The sequence below is a fragment of the Sylvia atricapilla genome, chromosome 1 (genome assembly GCF_009819655.1).
Source record: "Sylvia atricapilla isolate bSylAtr1 chromosome 1, bSylAtr1.pri, whole genome shotgun sequence".
Lineage (NCBI taxonomy): Eukaryota > Metazoa > Chordata > Aves > Passeriformes > Sylviidae > Sylvia > Sylvia atricapilla.
In genome coordinates, this window is record NC_089140.1 from 71,519,777 (window position 1) to 71,544,020 (window position 24,244).

Here is a 24,244-nt window from a genome sequence, read left to right on the forward strand (position 1 = left end):
AGATCTCCACACGTCCATCAGCTGTCTCTTTAAAGATAGGAATGAATTGCTAATTTCCTCTTCTACTTTTTCTTTCTTACTTTACTAACATTGTCTACAAGTAATGAGGTTTGAGATGTCAGGTTTTCTATGTGGATTTACTTAGAGGCAGGCCTTGGGGTAGCTCTGAGCTAGTCATATCAGGTTTACTGAGACACATAGCATGCAGAACAGTTGCTGTATTGCATTCATTTTCATAGGTTTTTATGATGATAAATATATTCAGAGAGTAAATGACAAGAAAAACACATTTGAGGTCCCCAGTACTACATATTCTGATTTTGAAAGGGTCTCTGACTTTCATTTAGCATAGTTGTCTATAGCAGCCTGTATATAATTTTCATAGGGTGAGGATACACTTTTATTTTAGTGATTGGTGGGTGTGGGCTACCTCTTGTGTAAAAGTATAATCCAGTTGTTGACAAAGAACAGTCTTGTAAGTGGACTCCCACTCCAATATGAAGGAACACTTTGCACATTTAAAAATCTGTCCCTGTAGCTATTTAGAAGTATTTTCTATTTCCAGTGAGGTTTGGGGTTATTTTCCCCACTTAAGATTCCTTCTTGGAGTTTGAGTGAGCTGGTTCCTTTGAGAGGCCAAGTTGCACCATTGCCTGTCATAATTTCTGTATAGTAGAGCTGTAATCCCAGAGAAGTAGGAGAAGGGATTGGTTCTTCACATGTCTTATAGAGGATATAATTTTACACAGTGATGCTGTTGTGCAGAAGCTCTGCAAGGTTTTTCCACTGCTCCTGGGATCACACTCCTTGTGCTGTGGTGTCACCCCATATTGCTCTAAGGCTTCACTTCTCATTTCTCTTCACCATTTCTCTTGTGTGGGTGTAGTGATAGACTCAGTGGCTGGACCAAATTGTTTCTGCTCCCTGAGGGAGGGAAATCAATGTTTGTGTTCTGTGGGGCTGAAACTTGAAGATTCTTCCATACCTGCTAATTAACACTGTTATTAAAGGAGAGAGTTAGAGAAATGTGTGTCAGAATTAAAGCGTTGTGGGAACATGCAGTTTTTACTTACATGAGCCATGATGAATTTGAATAGTTGGTGATCACTGAGTGGTGGTCTGTCAGGACTCACTCCTCCTGTTTGCATATTCACATCTCTAGCTGGCTACTTGAAGCCAGTCAGATTACAGTGTCTCCTTTTGTTACAAGTGGCCTTTGCAGTGATTTTTTCCTGGGGTCTCAGAGGTATTTAGTAATTTTCACATGCCCTTGATTCATTTAGTGACAGAAGACAGCATGAGACTCTTTAGTCGTCATTACTGCAGTTACAGCATGTAAGCACTACAGATGAATTTAAAGTGCAGGGATAGTTTACTACATTCATCCAGAAGTATCCTGTAAAATTTTGAGTGTTCTTCAAAAAAGCCACATAACACCTAAAGGCTTTTTAACTGCTATTGTGAAAAGAATGATAAAATTGTGAAAAGGAAGATATAACTGGACAACATGACTGGTTGTTCTGCTTACTCATTTTGAAGTTTATTCAGACAAGTTAGAAACTTCAAGTTTACAGTACGATGGAACAGTTACTCTCGCCTCCATTACTGTTACTGCTTTAGTTTAGCAAAGTGTTTATGTGTGTGCAGTATTCATCAGTAAAACATTTGCCTTCATATTTGTCAAATCACTTAAGCATTTTGCATTTTATTTTGCTCATGCAAATGGTTTGTGTTCTGCATATTTTCTCTTATGCTCATGCTTTAGGAGTGAATCTCTGAATCTTTTTTTTTTTATGGTTTTAAGATGGAGGAAAAGAAGTACTCTCAATGCATCAGATTCTTCTCTACTTGTTACGATGCAGTAAAGCTCTGGTGCCTGAAGAGGAGATTGCCAACATGCTTCAGTGGGAAGAACTGGAATGGCAGAAATATGCAGAAGAATGCAAAGGGATGATTGTTACCAGCCCTGGCATGGTAGAACAAATAAATATTTTTTTGGCTTTTTGAACAGTCATGTACATATCTTCTTTCAGAGAGTTTGTTACAGGCTAAAAACAAGGTGACCAGTGGTAGTTGCAGATTGCTATAGGAACAGTTTATTGACTGGTTCCAACCCTGAATTGCCCTTTCTGCTGCTGTACTGAAGGGTGTATTTTCAGATGGGCATTGTTTCAATGTGCATTTTAAAAGGAGCTGCTATATTTTATTTAAAACTTTCTTATTTTCTCAGACAGTCTTTATGTGCATGATTTTATTGTCTTTTCTTAGACACAGCACCAGAGAAATAGTAACTATTTGCTATTTACTTTCCTCTTCATCTTTTGACCCCCTATTGACAGTTCTATTTAATGTATCTGTTCTAACACTGGCTTGACTATGGAAAAGTTGTTTTCTGCCTATGTAGTTTTTTCCACATTGTTTCTGTGTTGCTGTCATTCACACTGAGGAATTTTGTGTACATTAATTAATGCATGTATTAATTTTCAGTGCCTAGTTTGAACCCCCTGTGGCCTTATTATTTTTGGAGCAATTGATATTTTAAAGCACATGTTCTCTGAACATAGCTCCTTTCAACTCTGGTGTGTATGTGAATTCAGCCCATTATTCTGACTTTCCCTTTTAAGGAATGTGGGTCACAAGAATAGAAAAATGTCCACTAAAAATTGCAGGGCTGTATTTATATAGTTAGGTCAATATTGCAAAAGGGTATCTTAGTAGTAGAGGCATATTTTGGACCTCGTATTTGAGACTGACATGCAGCTTTCTCAGTAGTAATACCTTTCTGACTTCATTTTCCTCCTTTGCTCATAACTCAAATTCTTAGTTTCTGAAGAAAAAAGAGTAACTTGGTGCCTTGCCTAAGAAGAAATTTAGTTTATCAACTGAAAAACCTGTCCCCAAACTGCAGCCACAGTGACCTACTAAATATATTCTTCCAGTTCATATTTTTAAGTATGGCAGCATACTCATACAGTTTACTTATGGCAGTAAACTACTTAATAAGCTAATAATAACATGGGTCAGATAATTTTCCCCTTGATTTCACTCTGAGTGGAATAAAACTTTTTAAACAACAAGAAAACTAGGCTGTTTCTGGGAAGATGAAATAGAAAAATGCATGTGAACTCTCACTATGGAAAATTCTACCTCAGCTGCTTTAAATGGTTGCTAAACCAGAATCCCATAATGGAAATTGTTAAAAAACCTGAACAACCTTAACTTGCCTCTGGTTTCTGTGATACAAGGTACATGGTGGTCCACAAGCAACCAGCATCTGAGTGCTATACAGTGACATAACTTCAGGTATTTTGTTGAAGATAAGCTGATTTCAGCTAGCTGAAAACTCGCTTTTTTGTTTAGCCTGAAGGAATGCATATATGTTCCTTCCTTGTGTCACGGAGCTCTAAATGTCTGTGTGTACAAAGCAATGTCATTTATGAGCTGTAGCGTTAATTCTGAGATCTCGTGTGATTTTTTTTTGCTGGCAAACTTTGCATTCTACAAGGCAGTGCTTTTAGAGGCACGTGGACATCAAAATATGTAAGCATAAAAGAAACCTGAAGCGCTTTGAAATGTCATGTTATAATGGCATCATCAGAACGTGCTTCTTCTCTCAAGATTGCAATGACATTCTTCTTAGTTTGTGGATTTTTCCTGTACATTGCAGCATACTGTACTGATTATGAATGTAAGTGAAAAACAGAGGATGAAACTATTATCTATGCATTTTACAACATTAGAAGATAAAGCAGTTCTGCTGGAGGGACAATAGGAAAATGTTTTAGAAAATGACAGCTCTTCAATTCGTTTGTACCCACTTGACACAATAAAGTAAACCCACTATATTTTGGTTTGTTGCACAGCATCTCTTTAGAAATGATAATTCCTCTTGTGATCAAATCTAGGTTTTATGTGTGTATTTTATTTTATTTTTTCAGTGTGAGGTGTATATATATGCAGTATGGAGAGGGGAAAAAATTCAATAGGATATAAATCTCACTTAAACAACTAACAATTGTTCAGCATTATTTTAAATTATTTCACTTATTCATGGTGTTTCATTAGTTCAATGAAACTTTGTGTTGGAATAGATTTAGAAGTTCACAAGTTTTAGTCATCTTTCATACTTCATCTTACTAAAACATTGATGGCTTTCTCACTACTACATAGATATATGGATATATTAACATACTTCTGTACTACAGCTGCATGCTATTTCATGTTGTGTTCTAATGTCAGCAGAGCCTTAATTGATGAAATTTGGAGTAGGAAACAAAAATCACAGGCCTCTGTTCTGTTAGAATTTCTTTGGTTTTGATGTGACTTTAAAGGCAAGGTTGTGATTATTGGATAGTCTATCAGAGCACTTTTAAAAGAGCACAGGGATAAAGCTGTGGAAGAATAACATCTAATTTGCTTGCATCCTGTCTGCTGGCATGCAATTTACACTCGATGTTTCTGTATGTTGCTGTTTGTTCATTTAACTTTCAGAAAGGGCACTGGAGAGGAGGCTGGTGTTCATGATGAAATAAAAAAGCATAACCCAGCTACACCCCTCGCATAACTGTCAGTGAGGGAGCTGTTGTGATGAAGTCTTGAAGAAGTTCTTTTGTCCTGGTTGCTGTCTGCCATCTGTGAACAGCTGTGTAACTGAGTGACAAAATGCAAGGCAGTGTCATGGAAATGAAGAGTAGTCTGGTTTTGAGTGATCCCATGGTCACACATCTAACACAGACCCTGCTATATGCGTAGTGAAATATGTCTTTTTTACAATTTTGAGTATCTCATGGCCTCTGTTTAAGTATCAAAAATGTGTCTGTATTTTTTTAGTGTACTGTTTATAGTTGGTATATTGAGTACAATTATTGTTTAATATTCTGTTTAATACATAATTTTGCTGACCTAGTTCTCATAGGAGTGGTGTATCAAGGCTGCTTTTTTAAGGGGTACAGGGGTAGGAGAAGTTCCTCAATTTAATATTAAGAGTGGGGAGAACCAACAAACAACTTAGGAGAAGATAAAACTTCTCAAGCTGTTTTTTTGCAATCCTCCAAAAAACAAAAAACAACCCCCCAAAAAAGAATTTAATCCTTAAAAATCAGGACTTTAAGGTCTTGTTTGGGGACAACATTCTGTCTGCTACAAATCTTGCCCATTATTTTCTTTAGGGCTTTTTTTGTTCTAATCCTTTTTTATAAGAAGTGCTACAGGGAAGAGCTTTTCTCTCCATGTTTTTTTTGTTTGTTGTTGTTTTGGGGGGTGGGGGGACAGTGGTTTGGTTTTTGTTTTGGTGGGGGTTTTTTGTTTGTTTGTTTTTTTTTTTTTTTTTTTTTTTTTTTTTTTTTTGTGTGTGTGTGTGTGAAACCAGCAGCTTTAACTGCCTAATTTAAAAAATTCGACTAATTTAAGTAAGTTAACTCTTAACTAACCTAATTTTTTTTTTTTTTTTTTTTTTTTTTTTTTTTTTTACTTGGGAAATGTAACTTTATGTTCAGTTGTCTTATATAAAGGGAAACTGATAAGCATTTTTCCTTTGGAAAATATTTCTGTATCTGAAAGCCAAAGCCTAGCTTTTAAGTAAGTTCTTCTTTTTCACGATTGAAATTGTGGCCATATATAGAATTGGCTTTGCTTATCCATGCAGAAAATTATTCCTGTGAACAGTTCTACCAAGGTGATTTGAAGGGTAAAAGCTTTGTTCTTGACACAGTTTTTATTGTTTTGTGAAGAGAATGGTGGGAGCTGTTTCTGTAACACTGAAACTCATCTTTGAGTGCATCTTTACAGTGCTAAATGAGAAGTTCTGAAATGCAGGTAACTAGAAGTAATGCCCTTTTTCTGAAACCTAAGACAAGCAAAATATATTTGCCTCATCCAGCTGATTGCAGAGTGGAGAATAAGCAGGCACGTTACAAAGCAGCTTGACAGGTAATGGAGAAGTTGTTTACTTGGAGGCAAACTGTGCACCTTCAGCTGAGTTTTTAAATATGCTGGGCAAGTGATCAAAAGCTCTGTGAGCAGCATGTCTGCTACAGTGATGTGCAATTACTTACTCTCTGCATTTACAGAGCTGAAGCAAAAGTTGCCTTCTTTTGCACTGTCCTTTTTAACAATAAAAAGAACTTCTGTTTTGAACTGTAAAAAGGGCAAAAGTCTCCTCATTATACAGGACTGTATTCCTCCTTGTACACATCAGCCTAGGAGCCTTTTCTGAGAGTAGCGTGACAGATATTTTTTTGATGCAGTTTAGTCAGTGTGATGGAATGGATCTAAAAATGCCTTCACTTGCTTTGGGAAATCATGAACTAAAATTAGAGAGGTAACCTGATCTTAACAAACTGCTCAGGCATGTGGATTTTTGGATGCCAGAATGCTAATCCTAATTTTTTATTTCTGGTGTGATGCTTGACCAGAGAAAGTTGTTATAAGTTCTTGGAAATAGTCAAAGTAAATTTCCAGATTTTTAAAATTAAGAGGCCTTTTTTTTTTTTTTTTTTTTTTTTTTTTTTTCTATGAGTGTTAGGTCAATTAACTTTGTTTCTCTTATTATTGTTGCCAATTGTTTATAATAGTATTAATGGTTAGTTTAATGTGCATCTCATTAAGTTTGGAATGCTGTTGCTTTGTGTTTCCTGGATACTGTGGGCTTGAGGCAGTAAATTTTCCATGGAGCTGTTGTCAATTTAGTTGTATTTTGTTTTTTTCTCCTAGAAACCCAGCTCAGTTCGTATTGATCAACTAGACCGTGAACAATTCAATCCTGATGTAATTACTTTCCCTATTATTGTGCACTTTGGGATACGACCTGCTCAACTCAGTTATGCTGGAGATCCTCAGTAAGATGCTTTTCCTTCTTTCTTTCGTTCAGGAACTCATTACTGGTATCATTTGTGCCTTAAATAGGGCTTGGTTATGTGCTCAGTTGAATATAAATCTTATGACATTGGACACAAGCTCCTGCAAATTAAAAATTAAAAGGAATAAGTTTTTCCCTGGAATAATTCAGGATCTGCTGTAGTAAACATGCATGCATGTGCAGTATGAAACTTCTTAACCTGACATCTGCTCTTCTGGGTCCAGCAAAAAGTGGTTTCCTCAAGCTCCATGTTATTTCTCTTAGAGGCCAGTGGCAGGTTTTCAGAGAACAGTGTAAAAGAAGGCAGAGAAGGAGGAATAGTTACCAAGCTTCTTAATGTCTTAATGTTTTTGAATTTCTCAAATCACTGTTTGAATCTTTTTATGCTACTGACAGGGAGAAAATTTCAGGTAATCACTTAACCATTACTATTGTGCATCATATGCAAAAGTAATTATTTTTATTTCAGAGCTGCTGCTTGATTGTTTAATTAGATGTTCTTCAGGTTTCACATCTAATAAGAAATAATATAACCACTTTCTGTTTGATTACTTCATGATGTTCGTTTCTTGCCTACTGCCATATCCTACTTTATCGTCTGTTTCTGTGCTGTGAGGGATCATGTCTACGTAGTGTTTCCTACTTTGGGAGCTCTTGCACCCTGCTACTTTTCTGTGCTTTTTATATCCTGATAGATATTGGGAGGAATGTAGAGAAGAAGTGGATAGGCAATCAGGACTTCAGGCATAGCAAGAAATACTGTTTCACTGTAGATTGATGAAGGGATGCAAAAGTGATGATTGGATTTTGTTCCCATTTCTTTTCTCAATCTCTAACTATTTCAGGGAATTATTCCAGTGATTGGGACATCTGCTTTCTGCATGGTGATAGTATAAAGCCTGTCTCTGGTGCATGTGTAGTTAAGGTGGCCTTTTTCTTCAGTGCAGTTGTTCAGCAAAGGTATTCACCAATTTAATACAGCCACTAATAAGAGAACCACAAGCCACTGCCTTCCCCTTCCACTGAGACACACAAAAAGGTAGAGATCACAGGTTGAGAGAAGAATGATTTACTGGAAACAGCAGTGAGACAAGACAAACAGTAACACGAATAGTACTAATAACAAAAGTGTAGAAAGAGAGGATGATTTATGTGCAAACTGCTCAACAGATCTGCAGTTTTGAGGCCCAAACACTCATGCGCATATATGACAGTTGTATTCTTTTGCCACTGCTTGCTGAGAATTTTAAATCCAACATGGCAGAAAGTGGGAATGTTGAGCTAATCCAGATAATAAAACTGGGTTTTTTGGCTTTGATCATTAGTTTTATCTTTAAAACATATTTCTTCACCTTTTAGTTATCTTGTCCATTAAAAGGAAGTAGAAATTAGACACAAAAATATAAGAATTATCTCTAATTTGATGCTGAATCTATTAGTATTTGTGAAGTTCTAGTACTTTCCATTGAAAATAATATAAAGAGACAAAAAATATTCTTCCCATGCTTCTTTTTTTTTTTTTCCCCCTTTAAAATTCAGTTCTTGGTTTGTTTTTTGTTTTGGGTTTTAACCTTGGAGCTGCTTGCAGAACATAGGTATGTTTTGTTTTATCAAAGTAATAAAGCATTTTTTGTGAAGGATGTCTGTGATGCTGTCATAAATTCAGGCTTAACTCTACTGTATGTATGCCCAGAAGAGATTTTCCTCTAATGTGTCATGTCTTTGTGATGTTCTAATGCTGAATTTTTTGTAATGGAAATGTGTTTATTAATTCTCAGACTTAATTGCAATAACAAAGCTTGTTTCACCCTTATCAATACTTGTAGAAAAATGTGTCTTGTAGATCACAGTTTCATGTTCTTGTTTTTGGGTTGAAACTTTCTCAAGGCATTTTTTCTTTTTGTTTTGGTTGATTTGATCATTAACTCTTTCGGGTTTTTTGGATGGTGATTTGTCAGAAATAGATGTGCTATTCTGCAGTTTGCAAAAGTGTGGTGAATGGAGCATGAGAAAAATCTATGGATTGACAATTTCAGATGTCTTTGTAGACTGAAAAAGTATCAGTATCTCCAGAGGCTGAGAGTATACATTTAAGAATGCTGCAGAGAAATAGCTGGGAAAAAATGCCAATAAGAAAAGATTTAAGTGTCTGTGAATGTGGGATGCTGGGAAGGTTATGAAATAATAAGAGCTGCTGCTTCATTGACTGCTAAGCCACTAGCATAAAAACTTCCTAATAAAACCACTGCTCTAAGTTATTGCTGGGGAGGATCTTCTTTTATGATGTAAACACGAGTGAAAACTAACTTGGGTAAACTTCTTTCCTTTGGCCTCTAATTCCTTGCTTCCTATCTGAAGTCTGATTTATGGGTTGTCCTGAATACAGAGGTTATATTTTGAAGGTAGCATTGTTTCCTAAGGATACAGAATCCCTGTCCAGATTCTCTTTGTTGCTCCTCCCATTGTAACTTTTGAACCTGTTAGTTGATTGCAGCTGAATATAAGGGTGGGATGTTTTTTTCAAATGGAGTAAGTTCGTAAGAATTTGGTGAAAATTTGTGCTAGATCTCTGAGGGACTCCCACCAACGAAAATGTGATTGGGGTTCATGTGTAATTAGACACCACCAAAATAAGAAAATGCTAGATGGTTAGAGAAAACCAGAAAACTTAAATATGTGCCAGTCACAGAAACAACTTAAATTGCTCTTTCCATTCAGCAAAACCCCATAGGGTACAAAAGTTTCATTTCACTTTTCACAGGATAAGAGCTTTTCCTCGTGTGCTTCACATGAGGAAGAAAATGCTTGAGCCAGTGTAAGGACAGACACTTCTTGGGGAAGGGTGCTACTCCTTTGCAGTGAGTGATACGTAAACCGTGTGGAGAAGAGGTTTTCTCCTGCCTGAATTAAGTTTAGGGGCAGGCAAGTCTTCTCAGCATGCAGGGGTGGTCCTTGTAGAGGATGGGTGGGTATCTGGGAGACCTGGGGTCTGCCCCGATCTTTGATCTTTGCTGTTCTTTGCCTCACTCTGCACTCTAATGACTCCTCTCTGCTACTTGGCCCACCCTTCTGCAGCAGCTGCCCAGGCACTGTCACCTCTCAGAAAATGCTTTGAGATGACTGTATTTCTGTAGCAAAGAGGTGCTTGTTCGTTGTGTATGTTGTATGCATTATTAGCAGCTGTTCCTAATGACAAACAGGGAGAGACTTGTGTTCACTGACCAAAATACTTGTTCTCTGGTTTTGTCCTTCAGATACCAAAAGCTGTGGAAGAGTTATGTGAAGCTGCGTCACCTATTGGCTAATAGTCCCAAAGTCAAACAGGCTGATAAACAGAAGTTATCACAAAGAGAGGTATTCTGGACCTTCCTATGACTGATAATTGAGCATTGTAATTCGGGATGGAATAAAGCCCTTTGACCGTCCTGTTTATGGAAACAATAGAAATCCTTTACAAAGATTTTCTTTCCAGACTCTTAACACAGATTTTATTTTTATCTATGCTTGTTATTAAATGAGGGTTTTTTTTTTCCTTTTTTTCAGCTGTCAGACTGCTGCAAGTTTTTTACCCAATTATAGAAATTATTGTTATGGAACCATAACTTCTTTATAGCTGTTGCCATTAATGGTTTCAAGAATTAACATAGAGAAGGACTTTTTATTTTGTAATGTACTTTTAACTGGCTCATAATTTTAAACATTTCTCTTCTGAGATAAAAACTGCCACACTTGTGTGCATAAACCGTAATTTATTAGGTGGTATAGTGACATTGCTTAGGATCTTTGACTTGAAATCATCTGGTTGTTGTATGATAGACAAGATATTTTTTCTCTTTTTGTTTTTTTTCCCACAAAGTGATGAGCAATGAGCATTTCCTAAGTGTAAATGCTCAACCAATTGGGAATTAAAAGCAGAAAAACAAAGACTCATAAATACAGCCTAAACCAGACTATATATTTCTATAAACCCTTGGACTGAAGCTTTGGATTTATCTGGTGCCTGTCGTATCAGGCACTCCTAATTTGACAACCTGTGTAAAGACTACATAGACGAGAGATTAACTTCTCAAATACAGGATGGTATTTAGTTAAGTGATGTATTTTTATTTATTGATTAGAAGCACTAATTATTCATAAAATCATAGACTACCCTGAGTTGGGAAAGACTCATGAGAATCGTGGAGTGCGATTCCTGAGACTTCCCCAGTTTATTGGGGCAGTCTCAAAAATTGCACTTTTGGAATTACTTTTGTTTGGAGTAAGCATTTAATACATATGACATTGCACCTGAGTATTTCCATTGTTACAAAGCATAGTATGCTGTTGTGTGAGCAAGAGTGTTAGTAAACATTTTATTCATGCTGATATTAAATAAGCCCTTGGCTTCTTTGCTTGTAAATGAACAAAAAAACCTCACAATATTGTGACTGAACTGTGCCACAGCTGTAAAGGCAAAAAAAGATTTGTCCTTACAGGAGATGATTTTGTTTGCCAGAGCTACACACAAAGGAATTAATAGATCGTTTTTTATGAGCATATTTTCATTAGGAGGTAATGGATGGCTCATTTGTAAAATTGTAGTGGATTGTTTGTAAGGGGGTGATCGTATTTTGCTCCAGAAGATAAAATGTTCCTTTGTTATTTGGCACTTGGTGTGGACTGGTGATTTTTTTTCTAGACTGTATTATGTAGGATAGTGAGTTTTACAAGTAGTTTGCCAAGAGGGAGGCATACAGGGCTGAGGCAGAAACTTTATGTGAGGATAATCTGTATATTTGCCGGTGGAGGTGTCAGTAACTCAGAAGGAGCTGTAGGACTGTACCTGACTGGTACATGGTCTTTTAAAGATTATGAATCATGAATTATGTAGTGCTTGTGAGCCAGTCAGACTGAAATACAGCCAGGTCTGGCAAACACTGTAGCACCTTTTTCAGGAAAAACTCAATGACACACCTTCAACAATGCACAAGGGGTGCAGTGCTGGCAGCATCTCTGTTCCCTCTGCCATCAGTCATCTACCACTGTGGGGTTGTACAATGATATTATTTGTGACAAGGTCGTGCCTGGGGCTTTGTTCCTCTAACCTGACTTTGAGCATTTACAGCAGGTGCATAAATTAGGACCTGAAGGCTCACTTTGAAGTCAGTGGAGGGAGAAATGCATTTTTGAATCCATTTATCCCCTTCACTGACTATAAAAGGAGCCAGGGCTAACTAGCGTCCTACCCTAGACACCTCTTTATTGAGGTGTCTGAGATTTGATGAATCTGTGTCTGGACAGATGCACCTGCTGAAACTACCCTGTGAGTCTCTGCAAATCAGAAAACAGAGCCTGTTCCTGCCCAGATATGCTCACAGGCTTCAAACTGGAAGCTGGGAAGGGACAGCTTTGAGCAAGCACCCTGTAATGGAAAGGAGAAGGAGAGGCAGGATAAGTTGCAGCTTTGAAGAGCTTTGTGTTCTGAAGAAGGAAGAACACTGAGGGGAGTCTTTACAGTTAGTTCATGCTGTGTGGGGAGCTTTGCACACCCCGGGGCTTTATAGTGCTGGAACCAAGAGATTCCAATGCAGGACTGATTTATTTTATCTGGTTTTCTTTCATTTCATTTTTACAGAAAATATTTTCTTTTAATGCTACCATCAAAATCTTTTAATGATTTTGACCCTTTTGTGGTTTCTAGAGACAAATTGTTTGCACACCACCAAATAGCCAGTGGTCAAGGTAAAACATATTTTTAAAAGTTTTTATTGAAATAAAATTGGTAGATTTCAATCAGCATAGTCTCCAGGACTGGTGAATGCTGACCTGTTTCCTAGACTGGGCATAGTGACATGGCTGAACCAGAACTGTTGCAAAGTAGCCAAGATGACAAAACAAAGCCTGTTTTACTCCTGCTGAATGTTCAAACCAGGAGTACTCATGGTGATGGACATGCATGAAGAAGTTCTTTGTATGTCTGGTAAAGAACATGCTTTCATTTGAAGGACTTTACCTTTCTTACTTATGTATCATGTTGGATCTATAAGTTGGACTGTTTTATTTTGTCGTTTGCAGTAAAAAAATCTAGTCACCTCTGTTTTCTCCTTGGTCTACTAAAATCCCCTGTATTCCAACACGTCTGCCAGTCTGTGGCTGACCATTACCAGATCTGTACCAGCCTTAGAAACTGCCCACCAAAACTGAGCCTTACATGGGTGTTGTGAACATGCTGGTGCATGCATTGCTGTGCTTTGTTGTAGCAAGTCCTTCACAGGAGCTCTGCTGTCTCCCTGCTTAGGAAGCACTGCAGAAAATTCGTCAGAAGAACACAATGAGACGTGAAGTGACTGTGGAGTTGAGCAGCCAGGGATTCTGGAAAACAGGCATACGCTCTGACGTCTGCCAGGTAACTGAATGAGAAGATGTATTTTCTTGATAGCTGCCATTTACCTTTGCAAGGGTTTGCTCTAGGCTGAAGAATCAAATGGAAATGAATATTACCTCAGTAATATCTGTTGATCTAGGGAACTATTCTAGTGTTCTGTCCACCCCCTCTATACACACAAAAAAGGTAATTTAAAATTTTCTGCCAAGGGTTGATCAGTGCAAGGGAGACAGGTTAGGAATGGCTAGTTTGAGGCTGGAAGTTTGCCAAATGTTGAGTCTAGTGTGGAACTCTTAATCCATCAACTAGCTTGGTTTTAGATACTTTTAATATCTTTTTCTATTTGGATAACTTCTAAAAATATCCCAAGTTTTACAGTAAAGCATGAAGAAATATCTTCTTACTTGAAAGAAAGTAAAAAAATCCTAAAACCCCACCACAGCAAACTTCTGGATTAAAACACATGAGCCTCAGTAGAAAGATATCTCTCAGATACTCTGTTTCATATGCATGACATCTCCAAGGAACATGTCTCTGTCAGATCCTATTCTGAAGCAGTTGACAGCCATCAATTTTGTGATATGATAAAAACAAGTGCAATTTTTACTTAATTTTGTATTAGTAAAATTCAAGTAGTTGTAGCAGCCAAATAATTATGCTAGAGATATACTGGCATTATTATTTTTTTAGCCGTTGTTTTGGAGATGTTATTTAACAGTTAAATGCATGCAATTTAGTATTAGCTTAACAATGTGAAGTATAAATTAAGGAAGTTGCTAGGCAAGGGTATAGGTAGGAATTCTACTGTAATCTTAGAAGTCTGGTCAGGCCAAAGGGGGAAATTCTATATAGAGAGAAATGCTAGTAACTAAAATTGCTTTCCTTCTGTCTGAAACATTTCTTGTGATTCTACTTCTGACGTAGAAGGAGAATAGTGGCACAGTGTCTCCTCATAGAGCTGAGGAAAATTACAGCCCTTTCCTATTTTTTTTTTTTTGTTGTTATGAACTGTATCTATTTTCACAGCTTAAGTAAACAGTGTAAATTTCCAATTTAGGCACTTTGAAACTGTTCTGTGTTCTTTGTAGTATCTTTTGTGATTCATCTCCTGATGTCTTGAATATTCTTGTTTGTGTTGAAGGACAGCAAAACACCAAAGAATGATAAAAGTAATTTCACAATTTTTGTGCCCATCTGCAGCTGTAACATCTAAGTCAGCCAGTTCTGGTATGAAGGTCCTTGCATTTGATTTCTTTGAGAGGCCAAGAATAGGCAACTGTATGTCTAAAATGAAAGATTGCTGCTGTTGCTACATGCTTTTTCCCAGATTAAAGAACATGAAAACTAAATATGTATAAATCAGCTCTGGGGGCAGAGCTCAAGTGCAGTGATTTAAAATTACTACTTTTAAAAGCATTGCAGTTTAGAAGATAAAAACTCTTTTAAGTGACTCGTGATAGTTTATATTTGTTCTGAGTTCCATGTAGCCTTTATGACACTAGTCTTTTCTGTCTTGGCAATGAACTGCTTGAAAGGGGAGGAAAAATGGTGAGTGAAATGTTCAAAAAAGTGTAAAATGTCTGAGTTCTGACAGGCTCACCTGAAGTTACCCGGTATATCAAGTGCAGTACTTGGCCATTTAGCTGGGCAGCACTTAATGCACAGTGTGGCAGGATCTGGCCATGCTGAAGTGACTCCACCTCTGTTCCCCCTCTCCATCCACACCATTATTGCTGGTGAGCCCTCATAGAGTGTTCAGCATTTCATGCATTCCAAAATATTTGAGCTTACCTGCATCCTCTTCGTAGCTTCAGGTCAGGAGCACCTGATGTCCTGGGGAGTGATGGCACTGTCTGAGGGCACTTGAGAGAGTCTCTGCCTTGCTGTGCTAGCTGCAGCAAGAAAAGGACATGCAAACTATTTGAAATCATACATATTTTAAAAACATCTCCTCTGAAGAGATAAATACATAAAACATCAGAAACATTGAATAGCCATAGTCCAAGATGACAGATGTTGATTGAATCAATCAATCAATCCAGTAGTTAGTGCCAGGAAAGCAGCATTTTATCAATATAACTTCAAGAGTCAAATTAAAGTCTTCCTATGTGCTCCCAGTGGTCTGTCAATTCTTTGTTCACTGCACCACAGCTGATAAAAGTCTGAAAACTTGGTATTTCAGTCCTCAAATGCAGGGACATGTGTTGGTATGAAGAATGTTAAATGTTGCTTGAGGAGACTCTTGTTTAGTACAGTGGAGCATAGAGGCAGGGAAGCAGAGTTGTCCTGCGAAACAGTTTCAGGTTTGATTGTTTTGGTGTTTTTCGGTTAGTTCCTTCCCTGAAGGAACACACAAGAAGCATACCTGTATGGTTTATATGGAGATAAAAAAGATGTTCTTACAAATTACCCAAAAAAACCCTCTAAATGAGTGACATGGTAGCAAAATACACTTCACCTACACTTCCTTATTCTGCTTGGAGTGGTTTTATATTTCTCTGCTATTTGGAGATCTTTTTCTTGCTTTTAGCTGGTTATTTCATCTGAGAGAAAAGAACCAGGGAGGAGTGCCTAGTCAACAGCCAGGTGGACGTGAGCCAGCACATGCCCAAGTGGCCAAGAAGGCCAATGACACTCTGGCCCATAGCAGCAGTAGTGTGGCCATCAGGAGCAGGGCAGTGACTGGACAATTGCCCCCTGTACTGGTGTCACTGGTGAGGCTGCACCTTGAATTCTGTGTCCATTTCTGGGCTCTTCACTGTACAAGACAGACATCGAGGTGCTGGAGCATGTCCAGAGAAGGGCAGCGGAGCTGGCAAAGGGTCTAGAGCACAAATCTGATGAGAAGTGACTGAGGGAGCTGGGAGTGTTTAGCCTGGAGAAAAGGAGGCTCAAGGGAGACTTTATCACTCTCTACAACTGCCTGAAAGGAGGCTGTAGTCAGGTGGGAGATGGTGTATTCTCCCAGGCAGCAAATGACAGGGCAAAAGGAAATGGTCTCAAATTGTAACAGGGGTGTTTAAGATTGGATATTACAAATAATTTTTTTGCAGATAAGGTAATCAAGCATTGTAGCAGGTTTCCCAGGAAAGTGATGAAGTCACCATCCCTCAAGGTATTTATAAAGACCTCTGGGACATGGTTTAGTCAAGTCAGTGGAGTTTTCAGTGGTTTTTTTGCAGCTGGACTCAATCATCGTAAGGGTCTTTTCCAATCTAAATGATTCTGTGATTACCTTCTGGCTCTGTGTTCAGTTCTCAGGAATTTTGTGGTCTTTTACTTAAACAGAAAGTTTTGCCGTTGGTTAGTCTTTTTGATCTTGTAACATTGACCAGTTTGTATTTTCTGCTGTTTTGTCATTAGTGACCTGCAGAAATCTGTAACATCATTTATTCTGTAAATTATGTTTCACCTACTTTGTGCGCTTGTTTTTCATGCTTCTCTCCATGCTGTACATTTATTTCCTCTAATCATACACATTCCTCTTTCTGAATTAATTGTGACAGCCCTCAGATTTTAATGCCCTTAAAACACACCTTTTTTTTTTAATATATTCATGTCATGTCAGTAATAGGAATGATTAGAAAAAATTAAGTTCACAAATGGTCACATACATAAAAGTCTTTAAATCCTGCATTTCTCCTGTTTCTCTTTTCATTCTTATGCAAGTATTGTGATGTTGATATCATTTTGCTATACTGCTCTACTGATAAGCTATACTAATTGCTTATTTCTACCCAGATGCATCCAAAGTCAATATTAGTGTAGAATTCCTTCTTTGAAACACTGAGAGATGGGGACTGTCATTGTTACAAAATAAAGTTGTTGGTTTTTTCAGTTTTATTGACATTTTCCCCAACAGAAGAACGTTGTCTGTTTCGTCAACAAACAGGATCCTTTCTGATATTTTTTAGCACATTTAATATGCCAGACTACAGCATTTCAAATATCCCATTATTCTTCCTCAAAAGGAAGTGAACCAAGGCACAACTGTGCTTGAAAATTGAGTAGCTACTGTTGTTTGGTGAAAGCTGGCTAAAGTGGTGTAAAGTGTTTCTTCCTTAATGTAATGAGGCAGAGGGGAAATGGTATTTCTTCATTTTTTTAAACAGGACGTTAAATGAAAAGTCACAAACATATAGAATTCTATTCAGTCATAGCTTCTTGAAATTTGTTACTGGTGACCAGACATTTTTTTACCTCATTGAAATTGCGTAAGTTGAAGGTTGGGTTTATGTATTTATTCCTTTAGTCTGGCCAGGACTGTAGAGATAAAAACATATGTTTAATTAAGTGCTTTGATAAGTGAAGGATGGGAAATGATGATTTTTTTTTTCCTCATTTAAACTAAAACAGTAAACTAAATGTTTTAACAGTTGGGAAGTGTTTGTATTTTTAGCTCAGTCAACTGAGTTCTCTGTACACTGAGGTTGAATGTTTTTTCTTATTGCATTTGTTTTTTTCCAGCACGCAATGATGCTTCCTGTCCTCACCCACCATGTCCGCTACCACCAGTGTCTGATGCACTTGGACAAATTGATAGGCTACACTTTTCGAGATAGGTGCTTGCTGCAGGTAAGATATGAAGAGAGAACGCTAACCTCTTGTTGGTTTCTCTTCTTGATATTACTGAGTTCTTCCAGAGTGCTGAAATGCACGGCATTGCCGCAGCTTGGATGGACCTGATTACTTGTGCTGCAGATCTTTCAAAAGTTTCAGTTTTCCCAAGAGACTTCTAAATAGAGATATCTATTGTTCACATAGATATTACACCTACCTTTGCTCCCTTGGTAGATCTGGATTTGCTTGTAATGTGTAGCAAGACAAAAATGCAATTACTGAAAAGACTATCAAATACTCATTTCTGGGTAAGTTCCTTTTTTCAGGTATTTGTAGAGAATACAGTGTTATTCTGCAGATGAGTGTATGTGCCCTGCTTCTTGTTTTTATGGCCAGTTGTTCTAAAAGAGAATAATTAAAACTTTGCCCCTTTTTTGCATTTGGAGCTAGTGAATAGAAATTTGCAGACTTCTGTTTAGCTCTTGATTTCTGCAAGTATACGGTGAATGTTTTTTTATTAACAAGCAAGAGCAGGAACAGGAGAGGAGAATTTCTTACTTTTTTTAAATGCATCCATGTCACATAACCAGCCTTTTATGTTAGTGCATATTTGGAACTGATTACCTCTGAGGCTGATGCTTGATATGGTGGCCCCTTTCCTCTTAGACTTTTCCTGAATTTACCAAAGGAAAATGGAGACTTCCATTCAGAACTTCCTTCTGAAGTAAGCGTTATCTGTCTCCAATGACTAAAACTGAGTTCAAAACATGGCAGTTTTTGTATTTCTTAGAGATTTTACTCCAGTATTATTTTAATGTCTCTTCTCACAGTTTTTCTGGTTTCTAGAATTTGTTTTCCAGGCCTTTTCTGACTGCAAGTTATATTGAACATTGAGCATCTTCTAGGATTTGGTTGTTGGCAGGCTGTCTTCGTTTTAATGTCAAAGATAAAAATGCAGTGAGGGAAACTTTCAAGATGTTGAGGCCTACACACAAACCAACAAGTAAATTCTAATCAAAAAGAGACAAAAGCATAAAAATCAAGTGTGTAAGCATTAGTCCTGCTTGGTTATAACAAATGTTCTTTTGAATGCTTTGTCCCTACACTCATTTATTTAAAACCTACAAACATTTTCCATAAGAGGAAGAGGTTTTTAAAAATATATGTAGTATCAGTCATCTGCCTGAGCATAGGCAATGTTAGATGTATAATTCTGCATTGATTGTTACCTATTTTATCACGGTGTATTCTTTTTAAAGTACAAGCAGGTTAAAAAAGATTATGCTAAGCTATCTATTTAGAAAAGCTGTAATGTGTCATCTAGTCCAGCTGGAGCAGAATTTGAGAATGTGCAATTACAACAAACTTAGTAATACTATCAAGGAATTACAAAGGACTTGAAGAAAGTTCTTTTTTGTTGATTAAATATAATTTTACTCTTTAAATTTTATGCTTAGAAAGCAACAATGTTTGAATGAATTACTGAATGTCTTTGCTCACAGTCTGCTGCACCAGTCCTGCATGTGTGTCAGAAGTAACTTTCTGCAGCTTGCATTTTTCAGTGCTTCCTCTTTTTTATATACAAGTTTTGTGTGCACATGCTTTTACACAAGCACACTATTTTGATCTGTGTATGTGTAAAAAAGGAGAAAATGTGTGTGTTTGCAGGATGAAGTTCTGGAAAAGAAGCTGTAGTTCTATTTGCTGCAGCCATTTCTGCAGTGGTGGTGTCAACAGCAGAGTAAGATTTTGGTAATCCTTGGTGGTACAAAGGTAAAACAGAGGACCAATCCTGTCATTCCTCTTCCATTTGAAGAGTGAATCCTCTGTAGTCATGAGAGAAAGAGTTCTGTGATTAACTCTGCCAGGAATAATGTACTTGTTTCATTTTTTGAACTAGGAGAGCTTTATAGATATTTAAGTGATGCAAATATGTATGGTTGAGAAGCTCTTTTAATTGCTTATATTTTTAATATGAATATTTATAATTCAGTGTTAGAGTGAATATATTTCTAAATAAGCAAATATATTGAAATCAGGTCAGCAAAGCTGGTAAGCAAAAGTCTTAAGGCAAATTGACAGTTCATGCTTTTTCTCTTCTAAACTAATTTTTCTTTAAAGAAAAAAAATGATGAAAGTTAATTAGTTAAATTGATGATTGAGCATAGATGTTGCTTTGTTCTGACATTTGAAATAGTTCGCTCTATTTTCAAATTGCTGGAACCAAGTTTCTAATTCACTACATCACTTTGTAACCTCTCTTCAAACTGAGAAATAACTATTACTAGCTACTGGTCTAAGATTATGTTTTTCTTTCGTTTGCAAAAATACATATAACTCTTCTCTTTTCTTGTATCTGTTACACTATAGCTTGCCATGACTCACCCAAGCCATCATTTAAATTTTGGGATGAATCCTGATCATGCTAGAAATTCCTTATCCAACTGTGGGATTCGACAGCCCAAGTATGGAGATAGAAAAGTTCACCATATACACATGAGAAAAAAAGGTATGCTACTTACACCACTTGCATTTTTCTCTTACCTCACACTTAATCAGTAGGAGCACCCTTTGTTTCATTATCATTTCCTTGGCCGTTGTCCTTTTGAGAGATGCCTTCAGTGGAGGATTTAAATGATTCTATGCAGACACCGGTGAGGTTTCTCTAAAAGACTGGATTTTGCAAATTAATCAGTATGTAAAGAGGTGAGAACAAGCAAGGGTAATAAATGGGAGGATGTATTTGCTTAGATTTTTGGCAGGTACTGTTTTCTTAATTTGCTGCTCAACATGGTGAACAAACGAATATATTTTGTAAATGTGTTTTCCTAGTGTGACCATGAGGTCTGTCTGCTGCAAAATATTCCTCACCCCTTTAAAGTATATTCAGTGATAATGAAGTAAATTGTTTGTTGCTTATCTAATGTTTAGAATGTCTTTTTCGTGCAAAGGTGGTATTTATCTGGCTCCTGAAATGCAAAAATTCAATACTGTTGTAATGGGACTGCGGTCAGTTAGGCAGAGAGCATTGGTAAGGATTATACTTGATGTAATAAACTCTGTAAATAACAGGATAATCTTGTTACAGCAATTACAAAGTAACATTTTGAGTAATTGTTTTCTTCATTTATTCAAAGTGAATTAGTGGCTGTTTACTTAATAGTGCATTGTTTATGTTTCTAGGGATAAACACCCTGATAAATATTATGTCCCGTTTAGGACAGGATGATCCAGCTCCTTCCAGGTAATGAAAATAGTTTTTTGCAAGTAGGGAAGCTGCTGCAGAGGGAGATATTTAATAGAAATAACCAACTTACTGTCACCAATAGCTTTGGCAAATAGGTGAAGCGAAAAGTCTTTTTGAATTGACTTTTATATTATGAAAGTGTGCTGAACCTCCATTAGCAGTGACATAGTAAATGTTTGGTTATGCCTGCAGAAAATGTCTGAGGAAGGTTTTAACAGATAATTCTATCATTTTTGTTGATCCCTGAAATGAGGAGGACTAAAAGGCTACCTTTTTGCCTTCTGCGGAATAAAAAATAAGACTTCTTGTTGTTATCAGTGCTACAAATTGGGTTCTTCATCACATTTTCTCACAGTAGTACCTTCCTGGCATGGCGCCTTGTTAACAGGAGTGTGGTGCTGAACGTGGGCTTTGCTGATTCACTGTTCCAATTTAAAGACAGATGCAAAACCCATTAATGCTCTAATGCGACAATCTGTAAATGACCGCTAAGAATTCTGTGCATATAAATAGAGTTTAAGATACGGTTTACAGCCACAGGTACCATATTTAGCTGAAGTTGAGTAAACAAAGCTCACAAGGCTAATGCACGAAACAGTTGCATGTGAAATCCCTTAAATTCACAAACTAGATGGCAGTGCGTGTTTTAGTCAGGTGGTGCTGTAGCCAGACCTTTCAACAGCCATCATTTTGAAAAAGCTTGGGAATAGGAGAAATTTAATTCTGCATAAATTATTGTTGCACTGTTCCCTAAATGCTGATTCAGCTAGACTATGCACTTTTCTCTTCAAGCTTATTTGAGTCCTCTAAAGATAACATAAGGCTAAATTGCATTAATTCTTGTGAAATAGCACAAGAATTTAAAGTCTCGTTTCTGAGAGAGGTGTGTTTTCAGTTGTGTTGCTACACAGAGTTGTTGTAGATTTGCTCACACATTACTATTTTACACAGCAGAGGTACTTGAATTCTTTCAGCCCATAACAAAGGTCTGCTATTTCTATATATTTATAGTGTATAGAAAATACACTATTAATTAGTGTATTTTCTATACACTAATTATATAATTGTTGGGGGAGGGAAAATTGCAATAAAAGCTGCCAAACACTAGACAAGGATCTTCTGGATTAAAAAAAGAAATCCTGTGGCAATAGCCTTGATTCTGTTACAATCATGTGTGAAATCAGAAACGGTGCTGCTTACTTGCTTTGATGTCTAGAACAGAAATTTGTATGTATTCAAATACATGCTCACGTTCTTTTTCAGCTGCTTGCCCTTTTAGTCCTTTGAATATAAGCAGGCAGACAGCTTGAAGGAAATGAAACTTTATGCAAAACAAAGGTAAATCAGGAGCAGTGATGAAAGAAAACAGACGAAATAAAAGATTCTAATAACTTAATGGCATCCTTGGATTCATCTCCTGGTACAGCCATTTATTCTTTTGAGCTCAGAGGAAGTTAGAGAAAACAAGGCATTCAAAAGTGCTAGGAAAAATCCAAGTTCTTACTCCCTCTGCCATACCAAGGATCTGCTGCAGGGCCATCCTGCCCTCCAGGTGTTGATGTTAATTAGGTAGAGCTCCCTAATATCATGCACAAGGCCTGGAACAAGCTGTTTCAATCACCTGGTGTCCTCTGATGGACAGAGAAACCTGACTTTGGTGCCAGGCAGCAGTCCTGTTTCCTTTCCCCATTTTGTGAAGCTCTGACAATAACTCAGAACAGAACATTCCAAAATTTCAAAGGTGATGCTGTGAGTTTCACGATTCACAGAGTTGTTACTCTGTTTGGAAAGGATTGTAATCCAGAGAGGGTGGGGGAGGCTGCAAAAATGACTATCATGACTGATTAGCAATCAACTCTGATTTTTTTCTGTTTTAATTGTGTTGTGTAAATAACCAGCATGTGTTACTTAGGTTATGGTGAACCTTAAAATGCCTTTTTCAGGATTAACCACAATGAACGTTTAGAATTTCTGGGAGATGCTGTGGTGGAGTTCTTAACAAGGTAAATGGGGAATTCTTCAGCAGTTCTCACCTTTGTATGTTATTATTATAGTGTTGTGTTTATTGAACTTTTCAGTGTCTACTTTCAGTGTGTATGTTTGTAGTGCCTGATATTTAGACCTGCATACCTGCAGACAACTCTCTTGGTAATTCTTTCAGTGGTCGTGGTGAAACAAGAAAGATTACAAAATAAAAAGCTAGCGTTTCTGTTTCATGGAGTGCAATTTTGAATTGATTTGGGTTAGAGATTATTCAGCTATAGACAAGTTGAACTTTGTACCCTTTTTTTAAAGGAAAGGTATTTTTCCTAGCGTGCTATTTTGTTTCCATAGGTTCTTTTTGCCTAGTTCCAAGGAAGAAGCATTTATGAGTAGTGTTGAATGTGTTACAGTTCTTGTGTTTCCAGTAATTAGGGCTGCGGCTTCCATAACAGCTTAAATAGTTAAGCACAAATGCAATTTATTCAAAAGTAATGAGAAAACCGCATAGCTCATCAAAAATTGCTCCAGTTCTGGCCTGAGTGTTCTGAAATCAGTGAACAATACAGGCATATTATTAATTGTCTCCATTGTTCTACCTTACCTTAGTAGAGGCAAACAAGTTGCACAATACAAGGATTATCATCTATTTTTACCTGCCTTGTTCTACTGTTTTTAATAGAGGTGTGGTTTTGCTTAGTGCTAATTTGCTCTTTAAACCAGTTTGTTACATGAACAGCAAAACTGCCTTTATATCTCTGTTCTCTACTAGCCATTAGCTACGTGATATTAAAAGCTATTGGCCTATAAAGGTCTCTACTGCCCTTAAATCTCATGGCCTTTTCTCTTGTACAACGGTACAGGCTGATAAGATGGAACACTTACTGATTAAAATGTCTTGTATTTTTCATTGTCATTGTTCATCAACCATCAGTTCACTTTCTGACCTAACTTTTGTCTCGATTCAGAAAAAAAATGAGCTCCATTTCTGTTCAGTAGAGTTTGCAAGAACCTATTTAAGTCTGATTTTTTTTTCTACATCTCTTAACTTCGAGTGTCTGCTGTTGTGAATTATGATGCTTGATTAGATTGCCTCTAAGTTTTATAGCACATTTTGTGCTTAAATAATCTTGCATCCAACCGCATTTTTCTCCCTGTGTCATGGCTTAATAAAATATTTTAATAATTAGTGCCATACAGTGCCTTAATTGCGGAATGTTGAAAACTCTCTATATGT

At 37.1% G+C, this 24,244-nt stretch overlaps 1 protein-coding gene and 1 long non-coding RNA gene across 3 annotated transcripts in view; one reads left to right on the forward strand and one right to left on the reverse strand.

Moving 5' to 3' along the window:
- Positions 1-24,244, reverse strand: part of LOC136365611 (uncharacterized) — a 671,431-nt gene that overhangs the window by 332,748 nt on the left and 314,439 nt on the right. The gene's annotated exons all lie outside the window — the stretch shown is intronic.
- DROSHA (drosha ribonuclease III) overlaps positions 1-24,244 on the forward strand; it is a 75,511-nt gene that overhangs the window by 23,611 nt on the left and 27,656 nt on the right. For both annotated transcript variants that reach the window (XM_066326173.1, XM_066326182.1), the window contains 8 exons: positions 1,805-1,974; positions 6,712-6,836; positions 10,111-10,210; positions 13,134-13,241; positions 17,688-17,795; positions 20,151-20,289; positions 20,964-21,024; positions 22,971-23,030. In XM_066326173.1, coding sequence (XP_066182270.1) covers positions 1,805-1,974; positions 6,712-6,836; positions 10,111-10,210; positions 13,134-13,241; positions 17,688-17,795; positions 20,151-20,289; positions 20,964-21,024; positions 22,971-23,030 — 871 coding nt within the window. The remainder of the gene's footprint in view (positions 1-1,804; positions 1,975-6,711; positions 6,837-10,110; positions 10,211-13,133; positions 13,242-17,687; positions 17,796-20,150; positions 20,290-20,963; positions 21,025-22,970; positions 23,031-24,244) is intronic.